This window comes from Streptopelia decaocto (assembly GCF_964273445.1).
Source record: "Streptopelia decaocto genome assembly, chromosome: 1".
Taxonomy (NCBI): domain Eukaryota; kingdom Metazoa; phylum Chordata; class Aves; order Columbiformes; family Columbidae; genus Streptopelia; species Streptopelia decaocto.
Window position 1 is genome coordinate 188,664,787 of NC_138663.1, and position 27,365 is coordinate 188,692,151.

At 40.9% G+C, this 27,365-nt stretch overlaps 1 protein-coding gene and 1 long non-coding RNA gene across 6 annotated transcripts in view; one reads left to right on the forward strand and one right to left on the reverse strand.

The window, feature by feature from the left end:
- Window positions 1-7,276: 7,276 nt before the first annotated feature.
- LOC309435122 lies at window positions 7,277-14,611 on the forward strand. 3 transcript variants are annotated; one of them, XR_014183111.1, is made up of 4 exons: window positions 7,277-7,380; window positions 8,474-8,681; window positions 9,939-10,587; window positions 13,914-14,611. It is a non-coding gene; the product is annotated as an uncharacterized lncRNA (long non-coding RNA). The 3 variants fall into 3 exon arrangements; XR_014183112.1 differs by having other exon boundaries at window positions 8,474-8,601; XR_014183113.1 differs by having other exon boundaries at window positions 8,474-8,597.
- The window catches only part of B3GLCT (beta 3-glucosyltransferase), a 66,879-nt gene continuing 50,119 nt past the window's right edge, over window positions 10,606-27,365 (reverse strand). The window contains exons 11-16 of one of the 3 annotated variants that reach the window (XM_082043030.1): window positions 24,561-24,674; window positions 23,117-23,216; window positions 22,035-22,154; window positions 19,744-19,888; window positions 16,211-16,391; window positions 10,606-11,738 (exon numbers count right to left, since the gene is read on the reverse strand). In XM_082043030.1, the coding sequence (XP_081899156.1) occupies window positions 16,224-16,391; window positions 19,744-19,888; window positions 22,035-22,154; window positions 23,117-23,216; window positions 24,561-24,674 (647 nt within the window). In that variant the 3' untranslated portion in view covers window positions 10,606-11,738; window positions 16,211-16,223. Of the gene's footprint in view, window positions 11,739-14,747; window positions 16,392-19,512; window positions 19,889-22,034; window positions 22,155-23,116; window positions 23,217-24,560; window positions 24,675-27,365 lie in introns of those variants that run through there. The other 2 variants (XM_082043029.1, XM_082043028.1) reach the window with 2 other exon arrangements.

Sequence of the window (27,365 nt, forward strand, 5' to 3'; positions counted from 1 at the left end):
ATCAGTCACCTCCACCCCACAACAAGCAGGTTCTTCTTCATTGCCACACTGACTGTGTTTGTGTCTTCACGTCCTACATTAACCTAGTCCCAATGTAGCTTTTCCTCTCATTATTTCTTCTTGTTTTCCTTCTTCTATCTTGTCTCAGCACATTTTTTTATTTTGTATTGCTGAGAAAACTGCCCTTTTCCTCAGAAAAAGGGAGAACATCTCTAGGGCTCTTTTTCCTGATCTTTCTCCCTTCCGTCACTCAACCTCTTTTCCCTTTCCTTGGGATGCTGTTTCAGGATTAGGGAGGAAGGGTGATGAATGAGACTGGGACATGAGAAAAAGAAGTGAAGAACACAAGACCTGCTTTGGGCAGCTAAACGTGTGTATCTCCCTTCTCCCAGTCAGGTCCTATGAAAACTCTTCTATCAGCCCCTTTGCCATCTCCTGCTATGGGAGAGCAGCCAGTCTCACTCCCTTCATCAGAAGGCAGGAAAAGTGCGAATTGCTCTGAAATAGCAGCATGGTCACACTCATCCCGTCAAAGGTCCAACCCCTGCTATACCCTCTTATCTGTATGTGAATAAGACCGTAGATTTAGACAAATAAACATCTTTTCTCTGATACATGTTATCCACTTTGATCAAGTCATAGGATACTAATTTGAGTAACTGAGTACAAGGATGATTAGCATTCATGCCGGCGGTAGTACATGTATTCAAATTAAATCAAATGTGAGTAATCTGTGGAATTTTTTTTAGCCCGCACAGATGACAATCAATTAGCAGGCAATTTTAGAGAAAAACAAATTCTAGAGGCTATTCCTGCTTTACATGTTAAGGCGGCCCTGGGCTTCCATGAATAATGTTTTAATGTGATTCAGAAAGCTCATTTCCTCCTCTTGGTGCTCAGTTATGGAATTAAAGGTTTTGATCTAATCACTCTCCTACCTTCTTTTTCTCTCTGCTCATCCTGTGCCTTTTGGGTGGAATGTCTGCCCTCCACACCAGGGGTGAAGAGCTGTCACATAGCTCATTGCAGGCAATGGACATGGTTAAATGTACACCCGTTATAGTTCCCTGGATGTTGTTTGGGTTGATTTATAGCCTTTAGTGAGATTTTTGGGGGTAATGCTAGAGCTGCTTATTTGTGAAATCTCTGCACATGAACTCCTGCGAGACTCTTCCAAGTAATATAACTCCACATATTTTACTGCTTCTCTGGCACAGTGGCGGGGAAAATGTGGACACAGAGGTACTGCAATTGAACACTGAAGGCAGTCAGTGTATGAACACCAGGTAGGATCATTTCCAAATCAGGTTTCAGTTTGCAGCAGGACCATGTTGTGGTGATCTCCAGGGTGGCCAGGGTGCAAGGCCAAACTGCTCTGTGCCGCTCCAGGGCAGCAGTGACTAAAGACACACTCACACCCAAACACTGGGCCCCTGACCCTGATCTGTCTGCCCTGAAGGCCACCTCCTGCCCCACAGGGCTTCTTCATGAGACACCAGGTCTGGGATGGGCTGCTCTGAAGCTTCGCCCAGCTTTGAGGCAGAAACAGGACTGGCATCTCCTTCACTTAGAGTAACCAGTTGTTTCATGCACGTACCAAGGAGTGCCTCGGGACTCAAACCAAAGAATACATTAATTAAATGGAAAGATCCTAAAGCAAGTGCGTTAGAGTTTTGTGAGTCCTATCCATTTATTCCCTTATAATATGAAGCTATAATGTTACAATAATATGACATTCTATAAAATGATAATATTAAGTTAATACATTAAAACTGTCATCTTTTAGGCAATGTTTCCAATAAGTGATTTTACAGAAAGTTCTCCTCACCCAGTCTTTGATGAAAACCCGTATGTGGCAATGATGCTGACATCAGGAAAGGGTGGACACAAGCAAGCTGAGGACAGTGTTCAGTATTTCTCTGGTTCAGATGAAGGACAGCACACCTCCTGCATCAGGATCTCCTCTGCCTGGTGTTCCCTTGCTGGGTTCAGCCCACCTCAAGGGAGCAAACACTGGCTTTGCAGGTCTCAGACAACTTTAGGGCCTTTTCCTTGATTTTTCTTAGAGGGAAACAGTCAAGCTCTGTTCTGCACACCTCTATCAACTGCTTTAAGAGAGACTGACATCTTCAAAAGAAACCCATAAAACATGCAAGCAAACATGCATTATTTAAAAGCAGCTGTTGCTGTAATGACTGTATGCAAAGAATAACAGAGCCACAAATCCTAAGCACCACATCCTGCAAAAAAAGTCTGTGTGGATGTAAGCCTAAGACCTCATTAACCTGCTAAGTACAGCTAAGCATCATGCTGATGTGGGCCAATGGCTTTAACAGTTTGCAGTCCAAAACTCAGTTTTCCCCCTTACTTCCCTCTGTTTGGTCTGGCCCTGGCAATTTTGCCACTGAGAGCCACACTGGCTCATAACAGTTGGATCAGCTCCATTTTTTGAGTACCTGAGAAAACTGTTACCACATGCTCTGAGTCCCAGTCATTGGACAATGACAATTTTGGATATATTTGGCCTAACAGTGGGCAAATGTCGTGTCAGTGATGGCGTGTACTAATTAAATCCACCTCCCTAGAATTAGGCCATATGCAATATTGATTCATTCAGTCACAGGGTTTCCCTCTGCGAGTGTAATGATAATGCAGACACAGTGAGCTGAGTGGTTCTCAGTGGCGTATCGGAGCAAAATGCACCAGAGACACACACCATCAAAAGTAAGAGAACAGAAAAAAAGCACTAGGCAAAGCTCTAGAAGTGTCATTTACATGATCCTGATGAAAGCTCCAGAAAGAAGCTTTTGGGTCCTGTTTTGAAAAAAAGCAAAGGCTCAAATCTGTTCAGTTTTGCATGCCCAAAGCACTGGAATTTGGATAACTCCTCACTGAAAACCTGTAACTATTTCTGTTGCATTTTCTGAATGAGCACTGAGGCTAAACAGTCAGTCAAGTAAGCAGAAGAGCTGGTCCCTATAGGGGTCCTGGGAGACACAATTTCTTGCATGGTCACCATACAAGCTGAAGTACAGTGCCACCGTCCCCAGGCACAGACTTTTAGCACCCTGTCAGGCACAGGCATCATAAGCTCAGTTCTCCCTATGAAACCACAGAAGCTGATAACTGAGTGCTGAGAAAAAGCTCAGCGACCTTCAGAGGTTTGAATTTGCTCCGGTTTGCTCTGCAAAGGCAAGTGGAGATGCTGCAGCAATGATCCCCCATGCACTGCTCCACCGAGCTCGAGCTGAGCTGAGCTCAGAACAGCCAGCCTGCCGCAAATGCTGGCCTTGAAACTCTGCTTTTCATCCCATGCTACGCCAAAAGTCGAGATGTATCATTTTGAAGGATATCAGAATAAATCACTTCAGCATTTGCAGAATCTGCATACTTTGTTCCGACATACTGAACTGATCTTGTCACTAGGTTCATTTGATATTTTCCACTGCTTCATGGGAATTTCAGACCAGGATTGGTGATCACCTGACTGATCTCCATAAACAAGAGTTTGGAACAAATTCAGGGTGCTGGGAAAGGAAAGGAAAGGAAAGGAAAGGAAAGGAAAGGAAAGGAAAGGAAAGGAAAGGAAAGGAAAGGAAAGGAAAGGAAAGGAAAGGAAAGGAAAGGAAAGGAAAGGAAAGGAAAGGAAAGGAAAGGAAAGGAAAGGAAAGGAAAGGAAAGGAAAGGAAAGGAAAGGAAAGGAAAGGAAAGGAAAGGAAAGGAAAGGAAAGGAAAGGAAAGGAAAGGAAAGGAAAGGAAAAACAAACCAGGGCTTCTCAAACCCTGCAGACTCGAGACAATGCATGACAGATCATAGAAAACTGTGAATGACTTCAAATCTATTAAAATAAAAAATAAAATCCTGAGGAAAAAAAGGGTTTTTAGAAAAAAACCCCACCCTTAAATGCGTTTCTTATCAAAGTTTTCTGGTCAACTCTAATTTTGAACAACAACAACAACAACAACAACAACAACAACAACAACAACAAAAGTATAATTGGAAGTTTAATTTTTTTAAGAGATCATCATAGACTTACCAGCTTGGACTCTTAAATAAGGTATGAAAATTTTTCTGACAACAGAATATCAGCAGACATCTCTTGCTGTTGTTCAGATTTATTGAAATGAGCAGAAAACCTGAGTAACTGTTTTGAGATCCACTTCATTCCCATGAAAGACTGCTGGCTGCATAACCTAAGAGGGACTGCATAGGACACTCCAGAGCTTGAACAGCTCCAGAGAGAAAAAAGACCCCAAAACCACCAGGTCACAGGTATCCTGCTCTCCATTATGTGATATAAAAGGGTCAGTTATAAATAACTCCAAGGAGTTTAAATAAAGCTGGCTTGCAGAGGCACCCGCAGGCACAGAGAAGGTTTCAAGGGCTTCCTCAAAGCGTTCTGACCCTGCGCTCGTTCCTGTTCTCTTGCTAAGGGTGGAAAGTTCTTGTTCAAATATGACATTCACAGAAATCACCATTTGAGTAAAACCTTAGTTTGGATGACCTCTATGAGATGAACTAATCAGACAATATCTCTCTTTGATCCCAAATACAAGCCCAGGGGATGGTTTTGAGCTTGTCACCTTTGTGGTGGCAGCCTACCCACCACCTTCTCAAAGCAAAGCCATCCTCCCAGCCCGCTTTCAGCTCGCTGTCGGCCACCAGGCAGTTCCAGCTCTCGCCGTGGCAAACAGCCTCACCTGCATCCTGTGAGATGAGACCGTCGGGCAGCCCTGCCTTCCACCCAGCTGATGCTGCACCTTCCATCCACCTTCCTTTTTTCTTTGAAGGCAACAATTCACCTCAGCTTTGAATCCTGACTTTAAATCAAGATAAATATTTGTCTTTTCTTAGCCTTTTAAGGTATTCTAATCTATTCCTTTCTGACAGACAGATATAGCTAGAATTACCACTAATGGGTTTCAACACATTAAGTTTTATGACTTGGAGGCTGACACTTTATATCATATAGGTTTTCATTTATGTACATCCTATTTGTCTCAATTCCCAAACCTCAAATTTATTAGCAAAGAAGAGTTGGCAGAGCTGATGTAAGGACCAGTATTTAAAATATATTTGCCAGCCAAAATGAATTTGTGATATAAAGTGCTTCTATGTGGTTTTCATAAATAAAACCTTATTGAAAAGCTTTTTTTACAGTAGATGTGCAATTACCCTGCTGACATATATGTACGCAAACATATATTTATACCAAACAAGTACTGAGGACTCATCTATCATGTATGGAAGTAAAATTTACTTTAACTGAATGGATATTTTCCAAAGTTACAGATTATTCCAGTGGCCAGAAAACTAAGGTAAACAAAATGGAGACCCATATTTCATTGTTTGTTTGTTTGTTGAAGCTGTTTATTATAATACTGCCTCTTAATAAACACAGTTTGAAATCCCATTGTCCTCTAAGACAGGGTGTCAAACTCATTTTCGCCAGGGCCACGTCAGCCTTGCCATTGCCTTCAAAAGGCAGAATGTAATTTTAGGACTGTATAAATGTAACTATTATTTCTAATAGCTCACTGACATGTTAAGGGCCACCTCCAGATCTTTACTAACCTCTGTAACACCTGCTGAAGGCCATGAGACTTAAATGATGCACCCAACAGCAGAATGTAAAGCATTTTGCTGGATGGTATTTTTAGAAATTACATGATTAAGTGGAAGAAGTCAATCAGTAAAGACTGTCTGGCATCCTTCTAGTGCTGCTTGGGGTGTGCAGCAAAAGGGGAGAGCCACAAGGGAGGTATAAATTATCCAGCAATGAATGGCAGTGCCTCATACACTGAAGACGTCACGGGCAGCGTTGTCATCAGAGCACAGGAGAGGGAATGGGTGAAAACTGACTATTCTCCCAGGCCCGTCTCTGTGGGGATCCTGCAGTGAATGCTGTATGGACAGACAGAGCACGGGCTGCGTGTGGGACCCACCTGCTGCGGTGAGACACAGCGAGCTCCTCTGCCCAGGCTGTGCTGCTGCAATCACGGGTTCCAGGGGAGGCTGAGGGATGAAGGAAGCGGTGGATGAGCTCCAGCTTTGTCCCTGCCGTGCCCCAAAGCTGCTGCTGTGGGCACCAGGTAAAGCCAGGCTGATGCAGGCTCCAGCCTGAGCAGAATTACCATGGGGTTGTCCAGTCCTTTTGGCACTCCGGAGTTACAACAGACACCTGGTGTTCTGAGCTGGTTACTGCCTGGCACAGCAGAGAGCAAACTGGGCTTATTTCCTGGGAAAAGGATGTTAAAAGGAATCCCACTGGCTATGTGGAATTTTCTCCCAGTTTTGTAGAGAAATGATACCACTGCAGCATTCAAAGGTACCAGGTGCAGAGGATTTATTACAGACAAAATAGTAACTGTGTATTGGTCACTGCAGGCTGCAAAACTCCCACCTTTTCATTGTGTTGTGTAGCCCTGAGCTCTGCTTCCTCCTATAAAGCTGTTCCACTTCGACTGTGTTCACCAGGCATTTATAATTCTTCCTTCACAGTAACAAATCCTAATTTGTCAGGCCAAATCCTAAATGCATTCAGTATTTGCATCAGGCAAGGGACTGTTTATTAAAAATGCAGAGGGTAGATTTGCAAAGGTGCTGCCAAGTGGCCAAGGTGGCTGAGTGTTGCTAAGCAAGAAAATACCACTGCTTGGTTTTTTCAGAGGGGGACCGGTGAAAACACTGATGCTCAGGGGACCTGGGGTGCTTCTTTGCATCATCCCTGTCAGCCGATGGCACAACTGCCTCCCCTGTGGAAACAAAATGTAATAAAATATGCTGATATCTCAATGCAAAGAAAAAAGTGGCAAAAATGGCAAGCAGGAGGAGCAGGAGAATACATCTGAGGTGATCTGGGCATTTTCGGTTTCACAGGTAGCCTTGGTTTAAATAAGATGTCTGTGCCAATGTCAAGGGCACACCAGCCTAGTTGGGGTGGGGTGATGACTGGGGTCCCCTCAGGCTTCCTGCTAAATGTCTGTTTGGAAGTTAGGTTCATTAGGCAAAAAAACAAGCTTTGAGGGGGAAGAAGATCATTGAGAAAGAAAGGAAGAAATAGAGATGACTGTTTTGGCAGGGCAGTCGAAGACTGCACGGAAAAGAGTTTCTAATAGTCTTCGTTAAGCAACACCTATTCCGAGAGCCAAGCTGTGTGAAAGTTTGACGTGTTTTAGGAGGAACTGACAGATTTGCAATTATCCCTGCAGGACTGATGAAATACCTAGAGCTTTGCAGCATGCCTCTGAAGAAAACCCACCAGGTTAATTCATCCCTGTTGTTTTTACAGAGCATTTACCTGTGTCTGTCTGTCAGGCCTGATCGACAACCCAGGACGAATAAGAAGAGAAATAAAAAATCGTTACTTTCTCTAGCCTGTGAGTAAATCTCCTTTTTTATCTTCCTTATTCATAAAGAAAATAATTTGAGACACTTTCCCAGCAAAGATTATAATATTTATTATTTAGTAGCTTATTGTTTAAAATCCCTGCTTCTTGTGTCTAGGAAAAACAAACTGTCATAATTTTCTACCCAATAACCTCTTAGAGCAAGTGTTTAAACTCAGGCTTTACCCTCGTTTTGTTTGGAACCAGATCACAGTTTTGGATCAGTTCTGGACTACTGCTGCCTGGGAAGGATGCTGCTGCTCCGAAATGGAGGTGGTGGGGAGAGGTCTGAGGCACAAGGTGTGTTCTGGAAACAAAGGGGTCCTGCAGGACAGGGGTGCTGCAGGACAGGGGTGCTGCAGGCTGGGCTCACCAGGTCTCGCTGTCACCACTGGTGATCTCAGGGGCAGTTCTGCTTCCAGAGAAGTCAACAATGTGAGCTCACTGTTTTCTGTGAGGGCAGTGATACAGCATCCAGTAGTAAAGGATTCAGGGATTATGGTATGATTTTGTCTGGGGAGCTCTGCATGCCTGGGAGCACATATAGCTCATAGCAGTATGCTGAATTACACGTGGACGTTTTATACTGGCTTTGAAATGATCTTGAAAATAATTAGAAGTTCGCAAAGTTATTTGAGGCTGTTTGTCTCCTCCTTAATAAATTTTTAAATGTATTTGATAATTTCAGTAGGAAGAGAGCTCTTATGCAACATTTAGATATGTATTTCTTGAATAATTAATTGTACCCTGAAGGGGATGACTCAGCTCAAACATGATTTGTATTTGTCTAAATAAGGCTATTTCTGTTTGTGCAGAAGTCTTTCTAAGAGCAATATTACAAAGAGTGCTTTAAAAAATAAATTCTAAAAAGAAAGAATTAAGGTAGTCTTGCAACATTACTCACAGTGCCTGAGAACAAAAGCCCAATATCTACTATGGAACACCACATCTGTTATTTCCTTTGGTCTCCCAGTTACTGTGAGAGGGGATATAAATGACTCTGCTGCAGAGAGATGCTTTGTGGCTTTGTGTGCTTTGTGGCTACAGTGATACAGCCAGAACTTTGCTAAACATTTCTCAACAGGAAAGCTGGGCAACTGCAGCCTGTCCCCTGTGACTGGGCCTCACACCTTCCTTTAGATCAAAAGATCCAGCAGCTTCTCGGCCAGTAGAGAGGAAGACCTAGGGTCTGTACACTGCTCCTCTGGGTACGTAAGTACTCAACCCAAAATTGAAGATCTTCAACACCGACCTGTACACCACTGCTGCTCCATGTAGTCCAGTACCTCCAGGTAGCACAGAAGGTTTCTGCTTAAAGCTTAGAGGTGAGTGCCCAGGCTCCCTGTCAGATGACTTCCCATCTTGTAGGTAGCGATGTCACCACCACATGCCTGGGTAACAGAAAGCTTGGTGTTCTGGATGGGTTGAACATATTCTATCACTACCAGTAGGTCCAGGAACATCTTGTCTGTAAACCCCAGTAGAGGCCTAAAAGCCTAACGTTGCCACACCATCATGACTGATCATTATTCTGGCTCTTCTCACTAATGGGTACTCGAGTATCTGAATAGTTTAGTCAAAAATAGCTGCAGTTCTGGAGTCTAAAGCCTTGTGCTTTAATGCCTGGATCCCTTTGGGGTATTTCAGCACAAGTGAAGGGGGCACTTTAGAAAGGGATTTGGCCAAGAAAAGCATTAGGAACACCTGAGAAAATTAAACAGGACAGTAGAAATCATTAACCGTATGCTCCCCTATATTGTACCATAATTTCCTAGTCCAGTGATAGTGAGATGTAAATATAGGATCTTAATGGTGGTGACTCAGTTCCTAGGAGCTATTAACACTGAGGTTTGAGAGAATAACAGGTCTTTGAAATAGGTCTTATAAATGTACATATGTAATTTGAAGTACACGTGTCTATAATTCTCTGTGAGCACACACTCCACAGGTACTGCTACTGAAGTCTGGAGTTTTATTTATTTGCAGGTGGGAGAGGAGAGTATAACATGGTTACCTAGAAATCTGCAGTTAATAATTAATTTTTCACTACTCAGGAGGACTTAATGGACAAGTGGGCACTTTTCTGAGGGTCAGGGACACTGCAGAAAACAATATTCATATCTCACAAGTTGAAACAGCTTAAGATTGTCTTCTCCAAGCTATCACCCACAGGTCAGATCCCTGAGAACTGACTAAAACCCGTAGTTATATTGCCTCTTCAAATGATTCCAGTGAAAAAATTTCCTCTGATCAGCCCAGCCTGTGAATTCTTCTTCCTTGAAACCAGCAGCAGTAATTCCTCTGAGGGCTGAGGCAGAGCCCTGGGAAGCCACCACCAGGGAGCAGCTCCTTGCAAGAGGGCAGCAAATTCTCGCTTGCTGGTCCCAGTGTGCTCTGCACTTGGTGGTGGGGCTGCATTGAGCTGCTTTGCTGCTCCTGAAGTGCTCTGTAGATAGAAACTGGTTCTTAAGTCTTATTGGGGCCATCACTGGAGAAATATATATAGTTGCTTTTTGGTTTTGTTTTGTTTTGTTTTTTTTTCTTTTCAGTATGGAAGCAATTTCTTGTGAACATTCATGGAAATATCTGCCTGTACCAAGCCCTTAGATGCTTTGAGCCCTCTGCTTAGCCTCAGCAGCAAACACTTTTCTTCCATTCTTTGCACTGGTAAAGAGACTCTGGTGTGGAGAAGCTTCAATCTCACCAGCAAATAACCGGCACAACGAAGCATGTGCTGTTACAAGCAGATCACCTGCGCGCTGGCAGGAGGGGACCACTTCACCCACTTCACACTGAGTGCCAGGGAAGCCACAGAGCAAGAGAGGAGCTGGAGGAACTGACCCATCCCTCCCCAGTGCCTCCAGTGTGACCCTTCCCACGTCTGAGCAAGGTAACCCCTGAGAGAGCTTCAATAAACCCCTTATGTTAAATGCTGGTAATGACCGCTGCAAGGGGGCAAAGGGTTAATTGAAAACAGACTCTCCTTCACAAGCAGAAGATTTAAAAGCTGCAATTGACAGTGGTAACTGCCCGATTAATTTTGAGTGAGATGAGGGCAGCAGGAGGAACGTGCTGCATAACTCATCATCGATACTGGGGGACTGATGTGCAGATCTGGAGAGCTGGGTACAGTGGCTGGTGGCAAAACCAAGCAGGGACATGAGGTAACTGGAGAGCAGCGATGAGCAGTGATGTGAGGTAAGCGATGCAGACAGCCTGGGCAGCTTCCTACAGGGATGTGAGCTGCAGATAACCCATCCTGCAGAAAGGTCCCGGTGTGGGGTGCTGGGGCACCGAGGAGCTCGTGTGGCTCCGCAGCTCCCAGCGCTGCCGGCACCAGCCTTGTGGGAAAGAGAACTGGGACTCCTGGGGGGCACTTGCTCTGCACAGCTGTGTAGGTGGCGTGAAGCCTGGGGGTCAGGGACTCACAGAGGTTTCATGCTGCTGCTGATAGAATCTCCAAAAAGCAGGAGCGTTTTGTATAAATGCTACACCTCAATCTCTTTGACATTTTCCCCTTGGTGCTAATTATTCTCAGCAGCTTCTCACCATGCAGCAAATGCCTGGCAACTGTGACACTTATTACAAACCTGTAAACAGGCTCTGGAGGAAAGTGCTTAGAGTCACCTTGCCAGGTTAAAGAGAACCTGTCAAATAAGTAAAAATAAATTGGATCTGAGCCCATGTTAGGCAGCTTCAGAGACTTCTCAGAGGCAAAGGCTCAGGGCAGATCTTATCAATAAGTATCTGATGGAAAGGTGTAGATTAGACAGAGCCAAAGTCTTCTCAGTGATACTCAGTGACAGGAGAAGAGGCAACGGGCACAAACTGAAACACAGGAAAGTCCAATTAAACATAGGACAACCCTTTTATACTGCGAGGATGATCAACACTGGCACAGGTTGGACCAAGAGGTGGTGGGTCTACATTCCTGGAGATATTAAAAAGCCCTCTGGACATGGTCCTGGGCAGCCTGCTGTAGGTGGCCCTGCTTGGACAGGGGAGCTTGATCAGGGGACCTCCAGAAGCACCTGAGCTATTCTGTGATTCTGAATGTCTGTGGGAATGTGCTATTTTCTTGAGAAACAGCTCTGACAGGCACTCCCATAGGGCAGTAAAATACAAGGGGTCTGCTCACCCAGAAGCAGCCAGTACAGCATTGGCTCAAGTCCTCTCAGGGACTGAGTGTGATTAATACTGATGGGAGACAATGAATTTCTCACCTGGAGTATTTCAGCCCAGCTAGATCTGAGCTCTGTCTTCTTCTTGTTCTCAAGCCAAGAGAAATGGCATGGCTCTGTTCACAGTCTGGCATCAAAGGGACTTTGCAGGCGGCACAGAGCTAGTTTCTGCCACGCACAACAGAAAATTATAGACAAGACCAAGAAACGTCACTGCTTGGAGCTTCAGCTCTCAAGAAGCAGTTCCCTTAGAGCACATTCTGGGTGATGGTGATATTGTACTGGCTCAAGGCTTGTGCTTCCACACAGCTACTTCCCTCATCTTTCTGCCAGTTTTTTGTGGTTTTAGTAATAAATTACTAACTTTAGAGCCAAGTGGCAGCAGGAATTGCTGTGTATCAGAGGACATCACAAAACCTGGGGGAAAGAGATCACTTCTGAATTACTGGAGTAGTCTGAATGATAATTTAGATTTAAATTCAGGTGTTATGGGCCCATGTGCTCTCCAGACCAGGAGCTGGTGGATGTATTGCTCCACAGGTTATCTGTAGTAAGCGCACAGGTCCTCTGGTGCACCCAGGATCTCAGTCTTCATGGTGAGATGTCAGGGGAAACAGAACAGGTGATCTCAACATGTAGTGTGAAGGAAACTGTCATAAACACAGAAAAAGCTTCAGATATCTGAAGGGGTATCCTACCAATGAAGAAGCTTGCTATGGATGATCTGCTATAATTTTTAATGTGTCCAGCCTATTATTTTAATCTGTACCTTTCACGAGTAGCTGTGGCAGTAAGACATCCAGAAACTCAAAGGAAACTGCTGTGACAGACTTAAGCCATGCTGAGGTGGGGCATCGTTCAGGAAAAACCATAACTAGGGCCCACAAAAAACCACAAGAACTGTGGGATGTGGAGATCTTTAGAAAGACTTTCCTGAAGGGCGATTTGTGGAAATCATCCACAAAGAACAGACTCCCTCAGCCCTAGCAGACAGCACAAAATAACAGAGGTGAAAGTCCCATAAAGGAGACCTGCCACTTCCCAAGTGGTGGGAAGAACACAGGGTCTTTTAGGCAGCCATGGGTGGCCACCAGGCCTCTGCCAGCTGCTCAGCAGCCATGACTATATTTCATTCAGGTCCTGCAACGTGAAGGAGGACAGGTTTGGATGGTGCTCTGTGAGCAACTTGGGCAGGAGGGGAAGGGGCTTTGGGTTTCTTCTGCCACATTAGGAAGATGGGAAACAGAATTGTTTTGTCCAGGTGGAGGCATGCTGAGTTATGGTGCTCTGTCTGAGGACCCTGGAAGTCAGCCAGATGAGGGAGAGACATAAATTACTCCTCTGAATCACAGGATTTGGAAAGACCCCAGGTTCAGCGCTGCCTTCCACAGATTTCTACTTAGACTTTGGAGCAGATTGACCTCAAATCAATTTGTCCTCAAACACGATTCCTAGGAGATCTTGGGAAAAGAGAAGTGTCATGACTGGCTTTGGAGGCACTTCCAAGCAGCCTGTTGTGGCAGCCCTTCCCAGGGTTGGTCCCACTTTCTGGGCATCTAATGGAATGGTGCCTTGGGCCTCTGGCTGAGACATATTCTAATTCCAGCCATGATAACAGAAGTCTTGAACCATGACAAATTAAGGAACTGAAAACAAAGTCATCTGCACTCCTCCCTCAGGGCAGCAGTCCTTAAAGTGGTGTTAGGGCAAAGTTTTCCCACACAAAAAGAAACTTACCCTGCTGGAAAAGTTTTCCTGCAAAAAAAGAAAGTTACCCTGGTAGCAAGCTGCCCGACTCCTGCTCATTTTCCTTCTCACACAGGAAGAGAAAAAGGTCAGTTCCTTTGGGGTCTCTCCATGCCTGGGCCTTCTGCAGATGTAGGGAAATCAAAATGGATTCACAGCCCTCATTCTCATTTGTAATCACACGTGGGACTCAAGTACTTAATCTCTCATCATTTACATGTCCTGCTATATTGAAGGCATCTATATTTCAATACTGCTTTTTGGCTCGTGAAAACAGATTAACCAACCACCCAAACTATCAAAAGAATGTCATGAGAGAAATATCTTAATACATGGTAATTTTCTATGTTATAAACATTAAAACCAGTCATTAATGACTCCCAGATTTTCACACCATAATTCTGGAATGTCCCAGACAAGGGAACTTCAAGCAGTCAGTCACCTTTGCTGTCCCGTTTTAATCTGACTGTTACAAAAGTGAGTTGTTAATTCCCCTTCTTTTGCTTTGCTTTAACATTTCACCATTTATAATCCTCTTGATTTTCCTTAGAAGCATTAGTATTGTTCAGGCTCATTAACACACAATTTTGTCTTTAGATTTCAGATATTAACAGCCTTGCTGAGTCTACTAAAACTATATTTAATATAGAAGGCTTCACATCTTGTTTTCAGAAACTCTCTGGGATCCTCTGCTTGAATTTTTTAGTTCATGGAATAAAAGGTCACTTTCGTCATGTTGCTGCTAGGGTTGCATAGCATTAGTTATGTCTCAAAGATCAGAGTTTTGGGGGCAGAATATTTGAGTAAATTCATTGCTTTCAAAACTACGGAGATGAGAATCGGGAAGTCTAACGCTTACTAAAACCTCCAGAATCCTTGCAGTAAAACCCAGAGTTAACAGCAGGAGAAAAGATGGACTTTAGCACAGCTCCTACCACATTTGTCAGACCAGAAGCAAAAGTCCAAGTAAGCGAGCAGTGAATGAGACGATGGCTCCCAACCTCTAAATAAGACTGAAGCCTCCAAGTGCAACGCAGCATGGACCCAAAGTGAGTTGTCTTTGCCCAACCTATTCCTCGCTCCACAGAGCCCAAGGAGATGTAAAGTATCACTAGTTTGAAGTGGGTAGTGATTGGACTATGTTGCAAGACATTTGGAGAACTTGATAATGACGTATTTTGTGATAGCACCAAGATTCCCAATCACATGAGGTGTCTACTGCAAAAACATTTTTTGTTTGCTCAAAACCAGACACTTGAAAATTAACTTAATCTGGGGAAGCATGTCAGGACAGAATATGACAAAACAAAAAATGTTTAAACTGCCTTTTAGTACAACGGACTATAGAATACTACTCAGGTGATAAAATCACGACATGGGTGCTTAAATAATCCTGTACTCAGTGTGCAAAGAGGAAGAAGGCACAAAAGGTTAAAGAAGAATGTTTTTATTCAGCTTTCAGCTCTCACAGTTCTAAACAGGAAACATGATTAACAATTCACCCATGGTACTGGAGACCATAGTCCTAGTATCAGTACAATGTCTACTGTTTAAGGCACTGATAGTGGGAAGAAAAAATGAAAAAGACATAACATGGATTGCTCCTATTTGGTTATAATTTGAATCTATTATATGTGCTTGCTATTCAAATGCTTAAAATTCCACAAGCTACATTCAACAACAAAAGTTTATACAACTTCAGTTCTTACTGAAACAGGAATCAATGGCTCCCCTACTTTGATTTAAGAGCAAGTATTGCATCACTTTTGGAATGGAATCAATTTTTAACTTAGTCAAAGAAAACAAAACACAAATTGCACCAGCAATATGGCTTTAAGACCCTGTATTTGGTTACAATATAGCAAGCAAAGTTAAATAACAGCATACAAGTGCCATATACTGTCATCTTAAAAGGAGCAGTTTTACAGTATCAAAATTAGTTTAGAACATCCTAAAACCAGTTTTTGTACAAACATTTTTACAAAACTGAATTACTCAAAGAAAAAAATCAAGAACATTTTAAATATGAATCACTCTTTACATGTTGTATGCATAAAATTACTTATCTTGATGATATAAATTAGGAATACTACAAACTTTTTAAAGCTGGCATCCATATACTATTGAAATGCACACATCAGGAATACTGAAGTGTTAGTTCTGCAAAAATCCTTAAGAGTCACATTTATAGTTGCCAAATAGATACACAGTGACTTAGGTTTCTAAAAGAGCCACAGTGACCTCCCGTGGCCACGTAAGAAATCCCTGTGCTTAACCTTTTATTCTCATTTTGAACACGACAATCCTCACAAATGCTAATAAACTTACAAGGTACAACAGTGGTCCACCTGTCCCAAGAAACTACAATATTTCTAACTGAAATGAGTATAAAGGAATACAGCCTTCACAGAAACCTGGCCACAGAAACAAAACCATGTCTCCTCTCTGAGTTATCAAGAATCTGGTCCAGAACAGTTTAGAGAACTGTTGTCTGCAGGTCAATGAGAGGTGATGGTCAACAGACATTCAACACACGTTCAGTATTAGGCTCCCAAATACACAGCTTCAGCTTTTCACAGAACAAAGGAAGGAAATTTAAATTGATGCTGTCTGACTCAAAGTCCAAACCAGAACACAGATGAAGCTGTATGAGACATTTTAAATGTGTGTCAAGTTCATTGGCAGACAAAACCCCAAAACATTTTAAAAAGAAACCAAGTGTAAAAAAAGAATCCAAAAGTCAATTAGCTGTTGCCTTCCATTGCTCTGAAGGAATATAACCAACAGGAACAAAACATTGCCTTCTATGTCATGAACAGAAGAACAACGTGAGAACAATATAAAAATCACAGTAGTGACTATCTCTCATCTGCAGTACATTAATCAACACTTACATCCTTCTACTGCTTATAAATCCTCTCTGTTATATCCAACTTTCTTTCCACCAAGTGACTCTTCTGCGTTTGGTGCCAGCCACGTGAAATACACCTTCACTGGATCAATATTCCAATGCTTGTGAAATGATACTGGGATTTGGTGAGAAAGGTAGCCTTTTGGGTAGTCCATTGGCCTTGCCTAAAATGGAAGAATAAACCAAAACCACAAGTACTGAGTGAGGAGGAATAATTTTAGAACAAAAGTATCGCTGTTCAGTGGCCTCTGTATCATAACAAAGCAATGTGGCACTGACAAAATACATGAGATGATAACAAAGGGCATTTTTACATCACTCTGCTAAATGAACTGATAGGCATTAGTTTAGCCCGTCAACTCACACTGCAGTCATCATGCTAAGAAGTACACAGATATTCAATATGCTCTGTTTCTCAGGATTAAATAGCCATTAAATGAAAGCAAGTGACAAACAGTGTAGTTTGTATTGCATCTTTTCAAATATACAGCTTTGGTTCAATAATGACACAATGATTTTAAGTAATATTCTCTTGCCCCTCCTCTAAACGAGAGCTGCCAGCGCCGCCAGTGTGATTGTCGGATCCTAATAATGCCAGAAGCAGCTGAAATACACAAAGTTTTATGATGGAGAAACATTACCAAAGGCAGGAAATATTGTGGTGCTGGAAAATTGCATTGCTTTTCTTCGTCAGGTTATATCAAAAGCTACAGAATTAACACCACAGCTACATGATGCAGCTGACTTCCTAATGCACCAAGCGCGTTTCATTTCCTGACAGTTTAATGGCCTTTAAGTGCATCATCATATAAAAAAGCCACACCTGCAGTGGTCCCTGGTGAAATAACTAGATTTTGCCATTGTAAATAGAGTTTCTGTAAAGAGAAATGTATGAAAGGCACACTTTTTTTTTTTCCTAGATATAAAACACGGGAAGAAAATTGAGTAATTTGGGTTCTGAACCAGTGATATGATGCCTAAGCTACTAACTGATTTAATACTGCACCCTTCACCTACTTACAGTGGTGTGAATGAATCCTACATGCTGCATTCTTCATGCAGTTCTGTATATAAAACAGCCATAACCCTGGGCAACAACATTTGATATTAAGAAATCTGAATATGTGGTGGTGTTTTTCTTTTAAATTTTGATACTTACACCACCAAATGCATATTTTTAAAAATTCCACTGGAGAAATCAAGAGGGAGCCTACCGCCCTCAACACGTTTGAAAAAAAACTTTAATGAATATTTAGATTTCAAAAACCTGAAGAATTTACTTTGGATAGAGACAGCTTTTAGATATCTGAGAGCAAAGATTTTCACCATTTGAAAATCAATCAGCTTTATATTGAGCTACAGACAAAATTTTGCTGTTTTGATGATCCTAGAAGAATAAAATCTGCTCTAACAGCTAAAATTTTTATTACATTGCTTGCTAAGAATCATACTGCTTTACAGGTGGTTGACCTTAAGATATAAATTCCCTGAATTTCTTCTTCCTTATGTTTTGTGGGTTCAGTTACTGTAATTTTTGCCTTTTTTTGGTGTTAGAATTTGTACTTGGTTTTCTACAAAAGCCAAATACACTGCGATTGCCCAGATTTTGTATTTTAAGACCACAACCCTGGCTGCTACTCAACATGAGAAGGTTCCTGTTCCCTTCAAGAGTCTCAGCATGTCAAAAGCCTCTGGAACAGGTTACAGAATACGTCTCTACCTCAGGATGTGGCAAACAGGAAACCAGTGTGAGCAAGCAAATGCTGTCACATCACAGACACTCTAAGGATGAGGATATCTGTGCTTTTGTTTCATAATAGATAGTACAATTTTGGATTTATGTACTTCAGGGACCATTGTACATCATAGTATTTCAGTCAAGTCTTTAAAAAATAATTTTCTGGTTGACAGAAAATCCAATTTTAGTTTTCTCATTTTTAAACTATTTGTTGCATAATAGTGCAATTCACAGAATAAGCACACTCAATTTTTCTACAGTAGTTTTCCCCTCCAGGTTAACTTTCACTCAAGGTATGTTAAATTAGAATTTGTTACAAGCAACAATAAAGATGAATTACAATTCAAGTGTAATTTTCTATGTGGAAAAATCAAACTTCTAAGATTTCACTTTTAAAGCGATTCGGTATCAAATGCACAACCTTTAAGGATTTCAAGGAAGTGCTTTGTTCTGTTGTGTAAGGGCCCTTCCTACAAATCTGTAAAATGAGTTCTGTTCTTTCCAACTCTCAATCAGGTGAGTTTTTTGTTTCTTGTTTTAAAAACAACCTTGGAAGCACAAAGTATTCAATAACTGTTAATTTTATAAGATGCGTTACTTGCTTTAATACTTACACTGAGAGGAATAAGCAATGATAAACAAAACAGGAAAGTAAACAGATCAATTATTTTTATATGGACAAGAAATTTAAATATTGAATAGTGCATTCTCAGCCTTCCCATTTCTCCAAATAGTAAATGTAATCAGAAAGAAAATCTTAATAGAGGAAAAACTGATAATTTAAATAGCAAACTTCCCCCCCTGCACTGACAGCTGCTTTGAATTACATGGCAATCTACTAATTTTCAAATAGCCTATTAATCTCAGTTTGTACCCAGATACATAAGGTCTTCCCAGTTTTTAAACTAGATTAACACCTGAAAACCATGGAACACTACACTGATTGAAATGCTGATTAAAAAAAAAATGCACTATTTGGTAAAAATCGTAAGTGCTTCTTCCCTTTAATACCATGGGAGGAAGGTGTTTATTTGGTTTACAAGGCAGCAAATCTCTCTGGGACTCAATGAATTGTGTTTTCCACTGTGACACTTACACTTGCATTGTTAAATATTCTGGAAGACACAAACAAGATTCAAATCTGTTCCAACACACTTCTCCCAAAATGGAGAACATACTCACAGGGAAATTATGTTTTGTAACCTCTTCTTCCCTTGTACTAGCATAAGGCAATTTGTCATATTTATACCATTCTTTAGAATCCCTCACAAAAGCAACAGTTTTAGGAATACTTTTACATCTTCACTAATGAGATATTTCTGAATAGCAAACACTGAATCAATAGCAAAATTGGAGATGTAGAGAAGATAAATTTACTGAAAAAATTTACAGTCAGTGCTCCACTACCTGAATAAAATAGTATTGTCGTCCAGGTTTTTTTCTTTTCTTAGCACACATATCACAAGTATTTAAAGTATGTGGCTCCCAATTCTATTAGTTTTTCAAAGTTCCCACCTCTGACTGCATTTTTTATAAAATGTACTTACAGGACAACTGAAGTATCTTATAAATTATTGAAGCACTGTAGTAATCCACACTTTGAGAATATTCTTACTTCCTTGATCAAACTTGTTCTGGAGAGAAATAAAGTACAGCAGCAGTCTCCTGGCTATAGTTATTACATGTTGATAGGGTTTGCAATATTTATGAATCCTGGTTATGTGCATACTTAAAAGAATAAAATATATTTTAAATACCAGGAAAAATAACTCTCTGACCTGATGAAAGAGTGGACTATGTGTTATAGGGATTCCTAAGCCACTGAAACACATCCCCAGGACCATATCATCAGGCGCATCCATGCTGTAACACCGGCATTTACTAGCAAGTAGTTTCTGAACAGCTGTTCTGCTGAAAACCATCCTGAATGAAAAAGCAAATGAAACGTATAAGACAATAACTACTAGAGAAGCCAAATGACTGTAAATAATAAATATTGCTAAACAATATGAAACTGCAGGACAAAATGTAGCCCTCTGGTGCAACGTCTGAAGTTTCAGAATTGGAGAAGTCAGCACTGACAAGTAGTGCAAGAGGCATTTTCTGAAAGATAATTGCTTCATATAATCAAAATTAATTGTACCAATTATGCCAATTGTTGCTATTCCAACAATTACTTGGCTAGCCACGATTTTTGCCACAGCTGACAATTCTTCCTTAATTTGCCCAGGACTTTAAAAGGATATTCTCTTCTATCTTACTCAAACGTATTGTCATTAGTTATCCTGTAGCAATTAAATGAAAAGAACTCTAAACCTGAACTGTCATTCCTTTAATCCCCTGTTATACCGAGTTCCCTCCATAAGGAAAAAATGTTCCTTGAAGCCATTGCAAGGCTCTTCTGTTCATTCTGACTTTCTTGCTCATCTAAATACCAACCAAAGCCTGGAGCTCTTAGATCATTATCACTTAAATAAGCCTTAAATAGACCAGAAACATGATGATATCTTAAATTCAACAGCTGATGGAATATACTCTTGCCTAGTGTTCCATAGTTGCCTTTTCTGAAGCCACCCAGTCTCAACAGAATACAGGCTACTCTAGATACTACAAGTTATACTAAGAAGATTCACACCCTGAAATCGCTACATGGCTTCTTGAGTTCATTCACTATGTGACAATCCTTTGACACTGGGACATGGCAAAACTTCTACAGGTACTGAATGCTGAGGCAAACTGACCTGAGAATATTGCCAGATTGAAGTTGTAAAATATTCCATGACTATCACTGCAACTTTGAAAACTGCATGTACCATAAGAATACATGCACAATAGGAAGTTGTATACAACTCCCTGAAGTTGAAACAACTTCAGTTGTATCTCAGTACTCAGATCAAACAGAGAAGGAAAAATAAGCTAGAGCCTTGAAAAAAAAAAAAAATACAACAAAAAATAGTTGGGACTTGTGACCAGCCAGTGTTTCTACACAGAAGGTACGATGTAAATTGCATAAGTTTGGGGAAAATACTTGCTAGTTGATTATCTGGACTGTATCCCTTCAGTTATATAGAATTCTTCACTTAGAGCAAATCTTCTCAAAATTAGGGTATGGAGCAAGATGGATGATCTGTGTGTCTATCTGCTCAAACCTGAGAATGAAAATAACCCCAAACTTCCACATCTAGGTGACAGAATAGAAACTAAGAGACAAACACTAAAACCATATAGAAGTATAAGACTGGTAACTCATAAACATACCACCACCAGTAAAATGTTTATTTCTTAACTCAAGCATAAACCCCACTTAAGCAAGATCATATAGAACTATGCAAAAAAATGAGAAAGCCAGTCAACTGATTTTTACTTATGAATGTTACAGCCAGAAAAAGACACTAAGGACATTCAGATGTCCACACTACTTGCTTTAAACACACAAGATGGACGGATCAGAGTCTTAAAATGGTTCTTACTGCAATATGAGCCAACCTGAAAGTCCATATACACATTAATTGAAATGAAATTTTGCATACAATCATAGGAACTCTTGTGTTTCATTCATGAGATCAACCCACAATGATCTTTTCTATGAGAAACTATTTTCCAAGACATCGACATCAAACTCCTTGCTCAGCTACCTCTCCATAAATCATCACGTGAAGTTCAAAAACAAAAGGAGCATCGTGATAATCTGCTTACTACACTTTGAGTCACACTGTAAGAGGGTCTCTGAACATGCAGAATGAATTCTATTAGATGGAATAAGACTGCACGATGTGCACCTGGAGAAATGTGTGGTGCTGATAACTGATAATACGCACTCAGTGCACAGGACCAGCAGAACCAGAACGACCATGATCCTCAGCACCAACTGCTTTGCCCTACAACCTGTTCCCAACAGGCTGCACAACTTCTAACTCATTAGGACATTGGGGTCTTTGAGCATCATTACATTTTAATCATACTAGGAAGTATCACTGCCTCTGTTGAAACTGATTTGTGTTGTAATTCAAAATATTTGCATTCAAAGCAGGGACTGCTGTAGATCTCAGTAGGAGTTCGAACAAATTACCCTCCTCCGCCAGTGATATAACTATATCCTCCTGTCCCCAAGCCGTAACCGTAACGCTCTCCGAGAAACACTGGTTCATTTGGGTCATAGCAGCTGAGTAATTTCCGGAGTCTGAAGATACTATAATATGAAAATCCAGTAAAAAAATGAGCATGTAGACATTCATCTTAAAACAGACATTGCTAGCCTAAATGGCATTCTAGCAAATAGCACAAAAATGATAACAGAAATTTAGCAGTTCTACATAGAACAGAGATACAAACTCTAACCAGAAATTTATGATCAGTTATTTACTATGATATATGACTAACGAATTTGGCCAAAAGATTAACTGATTAGCTTAAAATATTTTTCTGGAGAAGGAGGCAAAGCTCCTCAGGAAAACTCAGAGAAAACATAAAATTATTTTTTTCCAAACAATGGTAAGATCTTTGCAAATGATCTTCTCACCCCAGCAACTGAAAACAAAAAGGTAGATATAGTTATATGAATATTACAATTCTACAATAATGGCTTCTTCCAAATTCTTTTTCTGTCACACAATTTATTGTAAAGTATTGTCTTGAACCATTTATTCTCATGTTCGTGATCCTGCTGGTTGACCACTGGGCCCTATTTAACTCATACTGCAGTGCCAGTTTTCATGTTCGTGGGATCTAATTCTTTAACAAAAGCAAGTCCCTGAACACTTCTGAGTGGCTCTGACAACTGACCCTACCTGGGGGCACCTTGCTTCAGGCACATTATGTGAAGAATACATTTTAGAAAGTGTATTAGCAAATAACTAAACCCAATCAGCTCGGACACACCTACAGTGAAGAATCACAGTGCGTAATCATAGAATCATTTTGGTCACATTCAGACGATATGATTACACAATAACACCAATATGTATAGCTTCTATCAAGTTAGAAGATCCCATTGTTTTTAGTATCAGTCAAGGAACAATTTTTTTCCTTAAAGGAATACAAAGCTACTTAACTAATAAAACAAATGTATGCCTTAAACATAGAAGAGATGAATATTGCTAAAACTGCTATCAATATGAACGGTGGTAATTCCTGAAGTATTGCAATGTATACCTTATCAATGTGTCATCATCCACTATGACTAACCAAGGGGTTCTGGGAGAGCTATGATTCAAAAACCTTTCCAAAATTGCAAAAGTTTTCCCACAGTGACCTAAAGGAAGAGAAATAACAGAATATATACATTTAAATAAAAGGAGATTTTGTAATAAGGAGAATATGATAGAAAACCGTTCTATAAAATACACCAAGATATTTTCATAGTATTTCATAATGTACCAGACAGGTCCATTACTTTTATATATAAACATATATATATACACACACACATATATATAAATATTTAAATCTACATTAATCTACTGTACTGATCACCAGCAACTCAGTCCTGATAACTTTGTCCAAGAAAAGGCCTTAACATTTATCACAAGACTATAATGAAGCTGAGAGGTAAAATACCCTTTACTAGGAGTTGAGAAGTAAAATATCCTTGTTCAGAATGAGTATTAGAGCAAACTCAGCACAATTTGCTTAGTTTAGAACACCAGTAGCAGTGGAAGGTCCCTTCTCCCTGGTGTGACCAGAACCACTGAGCACATAATTTACGGGTCATCCCCATGTGCTCAGCAGCTCTGCTGCCTCCTGAAAACACTCACTGGTTGCACGTGTCCCACTGCACCCAGGCAAACAGAAATCCCTGCCTGTTTTTTCTCTGCATCTCACAGACACTCTGGAGAACAAAAAAAAGGGCAGCTGGAAATAATCCAGAGACACGAACAACTGACCCAGTGAGCCAGATAGAGCTAACAGGCTTGGACACCTCTAATCCAGATGGCAATAATCTCTAGCAGAGACTAAAATCCTAAGAATGATAGCAAATGAAAGAAAAAACCCTAAAGTTAATGAACTCATGGAAGCCATCATGTCCATACCCTTTTTTCTATTCGAACAAAAAGTATATTACTTTAAAACCACATTATTCGTCATAAAAAGGTCTTCTAATCTTAACATTTAGTTTTTGTGCTTAACTCAAGACATACTAGGCACCAACGTGTACTATAATACTTCAAAAACCATATGACTAGTAGTTTATGCTCAGTAACCAGCTGGCACTGTCTGAGGTCTTCTGACATCAATCAATGACTTCTGCTGCTATTGATGATATTACTCAAGATGGTCAATAACTCAAGAGTTACTACACCTACCCAGATGAACAACACCAATTTTTGTCTCTTGGAGTGTTTCAGTGTACCATGCTTTCATATTCATAGTATTTAGGTTTCTACTACAAAGGACTTTCTACATACATGGGTGAACTGTATTCTCCATCCATTTCCTGTGTGGCAAAAGCATCTTTTTTTCCTTTAGGCAGCACAATTGTGCTATAGAAATAAAGAATTTCTAAATTATATGCTAAACATCAAATATACATATCAACCCTAAAACACCCATCTCTAGACAGTTATTTGTACAAAACTGACAAGAGTCAGTAGCTCACCTCTGTCCGTATTAGGTATGCCTAAATCTATAGTAGGAATGGCGGTGTCTGCATAGTCACTGTAGTATTCAAAAAGGGCAGCTTCTTTTTCCCAAGTCTGCTTCACAACTGGTACTGCAAAACAATAATTGACATCAAAACGTAAGTAACTTGATTAAAATAAGAACCTGATCAAAGCATTTATGCACCTTGTTGACCGACATATTCCTTTGCATGGTAATGAAAATGCTGTTTCAAATAGAGTGCCATGGTTCTAAATGTTCATTCTTTTTTCTTTCCTACAATAGTTAGAGACAAAAGATTTTACATTTTTATGATAACCAGTCAGGGAAATTTTACTTTCCTAGCAATATATTTTTTTAAGTTACTATAATTTCGCTCATAGTACACTGAAAATGTGATGTTTACATTTATGCTAACCAAGGTATGGTATTTATTACTTTTACACTTGCTGTGGTAGACTTTATAGCACACATCAGCACAAACACTATCAGAGATCAATCATACTTCCAATACTGAAACTGTCACATTTTAAAACCAGCACATCCAACTGTACAGCATGTAAAATATTCTGAATCAGAAACAGACCAAATGCACCTTCTGAAATGTTACACTTGTGTTCTAGACAGCATATCTGACAGCAATGTCATGTTAACGCTCAAAAGCATCTGTCTCTGGAGACTCACTCCCTCAGAAGGACATTTATAAATATCACACAAGCAATTTTTATCCCATGGAGAGTCTTTTCAAACCAAGACTGCTTACTGCTTCTGTACAAGAGCAATCCTTTTCTCATTAGTTTTCCATTTGACATAAACATTTAACACTGACCATACAAAATTCTAAGAATGATGCTCTAAATGTTTAAATCATATCCAGAAGTGAGTAAATTATGGGTAACACAAAAAAAAGTCAAACATTTGTAGGGTGTTCGGAAGAGAATGATCAGATTAAAATCAATGATCTCTTCCATTTTAAAAAAATAAATGGTCAGGACTTAGATGAGCTGGTGGAGAGCAGGATCTGCTGGTTGTGACTGCGTGGAGCTGGACTCCAGCAGGCTACTGATGGGTGAAAGCCTCATTAACGCATCTCTCAGGCTCCACCTGATGCCATCTGATGTATGAAACAGTGAAGTTCATGCTCAGGTCTTTTCAATTTAGATTGCAGAAAAACATTGCTCACAATAAGTAGGCTTCCTGCCTTCTCGAAAAGGTTCATTCATTCACATCGTGTTCTGGATGTCACGGCATCCATGAACCAGAAAAAAAGCTGTATCCCATGGTATGTTTCTATGGCCCCCACACTCCATTCCAGCTGAAGCTCTGCCTGAAGGGAAAGGCAAGCATTGTGCAAAAGCCCTGGTGAGAACTCAACTGTATTGCTAGGGACCTGTCTCATTCCTCAGATTCATCCCCTCTGGGATGAAGGCAAAGACTAAGCAGTTGACTAGGGGCATGGAGGGCCTAGAGAAGATGATGACTAGCAGGGGCAAGACAAAGGCTGAGAGAGCTGCCATTGCTTTCAAGAAAGACATCAAGGATGAAGGCTACTGAAGTGCAAGGAAAAAGATGGTCAAAACCACAAAACAACTTAGAACTTCTCTCCAAGAGGATGACCTGACCATGAACAGGCTAGTAGCACATGTCATAGAATGATTTTGGCTGGAAGAGACCCTTAAGATTATCCAGTCTTGCCAGGGCTCCTTTGGGCCATTTTGGCTAGGGGCCTGCTGCTTCCACGAAGGTGGCCCTCATGCCCCACATCTGAGGGGAAGAAGCCTTCTAGACTCCCAGGGTGGGCCCCAAAAGAGGCCCCTAGGGGTTGCTTCTTGTCCTCTGTAGCATTGAGCACAGGCCCTGTCAGAGCTCCTCTGCGCCATCTTGGTGAGGTTCTTGTCTGCTGCTCTCGCACCTCCAAGACACTACTTGTGCACTGATGCTCTTACGCTCTGTTGCCCATTGCAAATTTGGAGTGGGAGCCAGTTCTGCTCTTCCCTGGGCTCCATTTCCCCAGGGGTACCTGGCTGTGCTTGGAAGGGCTCCTGGCTGGCGGCAGTTTTCAGCTCTGCCTGCACAATGTGCTTTCCATGCATCACTGACCAAGAAGCACAGAGGAGCAAATTTTGGGAGACAAAAAGGATGTTTGTCACAGTGTGCCCTGGCAGCCAAGAGGGCCAACCATGTCCTGAAGTTCTGCTTTTTTGTATAAAGGAGAAAAGTTCACTGAAGCAAGGACCTGAGTCTCATCTCAGCTAATTGGTTGAAAAAGGGGGCTATTAGCTAAAATGTCTTTCTCTGGTCCTTGCTTATTTTGACTGAAGTGTCACCATCCAGACTGATATTTATTGTGAACTGAATCCCACAATACTTAGTAATTTCTAACGACTCATATGTTCCAAAGAACAAATATTTGAAATTTCTGACTAGCTGTTCATGCATATATTTATCAATATGTATTAATACTTGTGATCACATGGAAGTTTTAATACTGCACTACAGAGATACTTATAAAGGGTCAGCTCTAAGCTCTTAATTATACTTTATTTGTGCTACTTCTAGAACCTTGACGCATGTTCACAGTCTTTAATTTTTCTTATGTACCCATATACAGTGTGTATAAGGAGAATTGTATCTGAAGTATATTCTGAAGTAAAATGTAACTGCTTTTGCACACTGAATTCCAAGCCTTAATGTTGAAGTAACGTAGTTCTTTGGCATACAATAAAAAATGACTTACCAGGTAAAAGGAGCTCTCTGAAGCTGGCATCCATTAATCTTTCAAAATCTTGAGTAAGACTATCCT